Consider the following 3434-nt stretch of genomic DNA (forward strand, 5'->3'; position numbering starts at 1 on the left):
TTTCACACCATAGGCAAATCAAACCAGTCTTTTAACTTAAATAATTCTCCACAGTTAAAATAACTTATATATGTACATATACATTAAAAGCAATTAAATTAGACCTTTTAAAAATGCACAGCACAGCCTGGAAAAATATTTGCTTAGCATGTTCTTACTTATAGGATCTATTGCTGTGATGTCTTTCCCTTTTAGAATGCAAAGGAGTCCCCTTTCAAAAAAAGAGATCAATTCATTCATCAATTAAGAATACACCTTTCCTGTAATTTTTGGACTGAAGCAATTTATTAAAGCTCAATTTAAATACAGGGATGATGCAACTGAAAGTATCCAGGTGACCTTTGATAAACCTAAGCAGCTCAGATACATCAATATGTCTCTTCATACTTGTTGGCAAATAAACCTTTTAAACACTTGGCACACAGTATAAGTTAATCTATAAAACAGAATTTTAGAGGCATTAAAAAAATCTGCACATAAGACCCATGACCTTAACACATGATAAATACTGTTTGATGTGGAAGGGTCATTGAAGAGTAACAAATAAATACCATGAATTGTTAATACATCATCGCAGAGTGAAAAGTAACAAGGTGCACATAAATATTTTTAAATGCAATTCTTTCAGCCACAGTCAGTTTTTTCTTTATATCACTCTTGCCAAAACTTTTGAGCATTTTCACAGGATTAAAGTTCAGAGACAATAAAAAATACAAGTCTTTTCATAGCAACGTGTCTCTTTCTGGTTTTCTCCCCCCACTTAAATAAGTCTACATTTCAAGTTTTTTTTTTTTTTTCTCCTGGCTCAGAATCAAAATTTATTTTCAAGTGCCCTTTCTGATTTGTCTGAATGAATATTCTGTCCCACAAGCCACCCAACCCCGGCCTCCTCCTCTGCCCCTCAGCACTAGCCAAATCCACAATCATGAGTAGGATTAGTACTTTGCCATTGAATACATAACGCTCCACGCTTAATAACCAAGCGACGACTTCCCAACTCATTTTTAAGATTTTTAAGCTTCCTCTCGGTCTGGGCTGCCACCGAAGTCGCCACTTTTCTGGGAAAAGAAAAAAAAAAAAGACACCCATACTTCATCCCAACTCCACCTCCCTCCTCCCTCCCTCCCCACCCCAAGACCGAGATTCTGGGGATGTCGAGGCTGAGAGTCCCGTTTGTCTCTGACACTGCTCCTCAGTTCTCGCCTCTGCTTTGTTTGCTTTGCGAGTGTCTCACAACTACGAGGGGACCGGAATAAAGGGGGGGCAGCTGCTCACTTTCCTCTAGCTTTTGGGTCGGTCTTGGGTTTTCGGGGCGGGGGGGGTTAAGGCTTCTCCGTGCACTGTTTGCAGAGGCTGGAGGAGACGCTGTTGAACAGGGCGCACTTCTCCGGGCAGGAGGCGGCCGGGGGCAGCCCGGCGCTGAAGGGGTAGCCCGCGGCCTGCTCGTAGGCGCCGAGCGCCGGGTGCAGGGCAGCGGCCGCCGCCGCCGCCGCCGCGGAGCTGGGCAGGGAGGCGGCCGAGATGGCCTGGCCCTGGTTGAGGTAGGCGACGAGGCGCCGCATCTCCTCCAGGGCCTGCGCCTGCATGAGGATGTAGTTCTTGGCGAGCAGCAGCGTGGCGATCTTGGAGAGCTTCCGCACCGAGGGGCTGTGCGCGTAGGGGATGACCGCGCGCAGCTCGTCCAGCGCGTCGTTCAGGTCGTGCATCCGCCGGCGCTCCCGGGCGTTGATGTTGAGCCGCAGCGCCTTCTGCTCTTTGGATTTCTTGCTGCCGCCGCCGCCGCCGCCGCCGCCGCTGCCCCCGCCGCCGCCGCCGCCGCCGCCGCCGCCGGGGCCCCCCGGGGGCGCGCTGGCGCCGCCGCCGCCGTGCAGGTGGGCGTTGGAGCAGCCCTCGGCCGCCTTGCCGCCGCCGCCCGCGCCCGGGGAGGCCCGCGGGTCGCCGCCTCCGGCCCGCAGCACCAGCTCGCAGCGGCCGTCGCTGTCGTCGTCGGGGCTCTGCTCGCCGCCGCTGCTCTCGGCCACCGAGCCCCGGCCCGCGCTCTCGCCGTACTTGAGGCACAGGGCGGCCCCGGCCGGGAGGCTGCTCAGGCCGGGGTCGCCCCCAACGCCGGCGGAGCCCACGAGCAGCCCGGGGACGCCCACCCCGCCGCCGCCGCCGCCGCCGCCGCCGCCGCCCGCGCCGCCTCCCCCAGGCGGTGGCAGCAGCAGCCCTGCCCCCTCGGGGTCAGCCGGCTCGAAGCAGCCCAGGGGCGACGAGGACGACGACGCCGGGCGCTCCCGGGGCGGCGGCGCCAGGGACAGGTCCATGCCCGGGGGCGTGGAGCGGAAAGCCGCCTCCAAGCGCTTGGCGGTGGATGCGCTCAGGCTCTTGTGCAGGAAGAGGTCGTCTTCGCCCGCGGCGGCCGCGCCGAGGTGCAGCCCGCGCTCCATGGTCCGGCGCCGGCGCGCAGCCCCAGCCCCAGCCCCGGCCCCAGCCGCAGCCCCGGCCCCAGCCCCAGCTGCAGCCCCAGCCCCGGCCCCAGCCCCAGCTGCAGCCCCAGCCCCGGCCCCAGCCCCGGCCCCAGCCCCAGCCCGCCGCGCCGGCCGCCGCCGCCTCGGCTGGGGACTCAGGCGGCGCCGCGGACGCGCCCGAGCCGGGCTCCCGGGCTGGTGCGCGCGTCGGTCCCGGAGCTGCTGGCAGCCCTCTCCCCTTCTTTTTCTTTTTCGCCTTCCCCCGCGCTCTCCGCCTCCTCTTCTTCTTCTTCTTCGTCTCCAGCCGATGGTGCTGGCTGCTGGGGCTCACCATGGGCCGCGGCCCCGCATGGTGGGAGGGTGGGCGCGCAGGGAGTGGAGCCGCCGCCGCCGCCGCCGCCGCCGCTCTGAGCCCAGCCCCGCGCCGCCTCTCCGCACCGTTTATCTTGCTTGGATTCACCTTCAAGAGATTTCCGGACCCATCAACCAGCCGCCGCCACAGACGGGGGAGTCTTTTACATCATTATCTCTGAGTAGGTTATTATGAGGAAGACTCGCCTGTTGGGACAGCGCTTTCTACCCAATCAGGTTAACGTTTTAATTAATAGGATTAAAACGGTAACAAACAATCGCAGGCGCTATCTGGCCGCGAGTCTGAATAGTTTCATTTCCCAGGTCTGCAGACAGGCAGCAGCTAGAGCTTTATAAAAGGCGCCTGCTCCATTATTCTGCGCGCCATCTGTATACACAGCTTAGCGCATATGTTTGCAAGGCGCTGGGTCCTGTTAGTAACCCAACAACTGCCTTTAGCTTGACATGTGTGGCGACTTTCACTCATCAATGAGCACACTAAAAGCCCTACTTAGAGCCGAGGATGTTCTTTGCTCCTTCAGCAAATTGTAGATCGGCGGCAAAGCCTGGGAGTCCCGGGGAAAGCAGACGCCCCCCCCCCCCCCCGCCGCACCCCGCCCCCACTGCCCTTCC

At 58.9% G+C, this 3434-nt stretch overlaps 1 protein-coding gene across 1 annotated transcript; it reads right to left on the minus strand.

The window, feature by feature from the left end:
* Positions 1-263: 263 nt before the first annotated feature.
* On the minus strand, positions 264-2555 carry BHLHE22 (basic helix-loop-helix family member e22). Its single transcript, XM_041768526.1, has one exon. The coding sequence runs from the start codon at positions 2427-2429 to the stop codon at positions 1323-1325; it is 1107 nt and encodes a 368-aa protein (XP_041624460.1). The 5' UTR covers positions 2430-2555; the 3' UTR covers positions 264-1322.
* Positions 2556-3434: the final 879 nt, after the last annotated feature.

The sequence above is a fragment of the Vulpes lagopus genome, chromosome 9 (genome assembly GCF_018345385.1).
Source record: "Vulpes lagopus strain Blue_001 chromosome 9, ASM1834538v1, whole genome shotgun sequence".
NCBI classification, from domain to species: Eukaryota; Metazoa; Chordata; class Mammalia; order Carnivora; family Canidae; genus Vulpes; species Vulpes lagopus.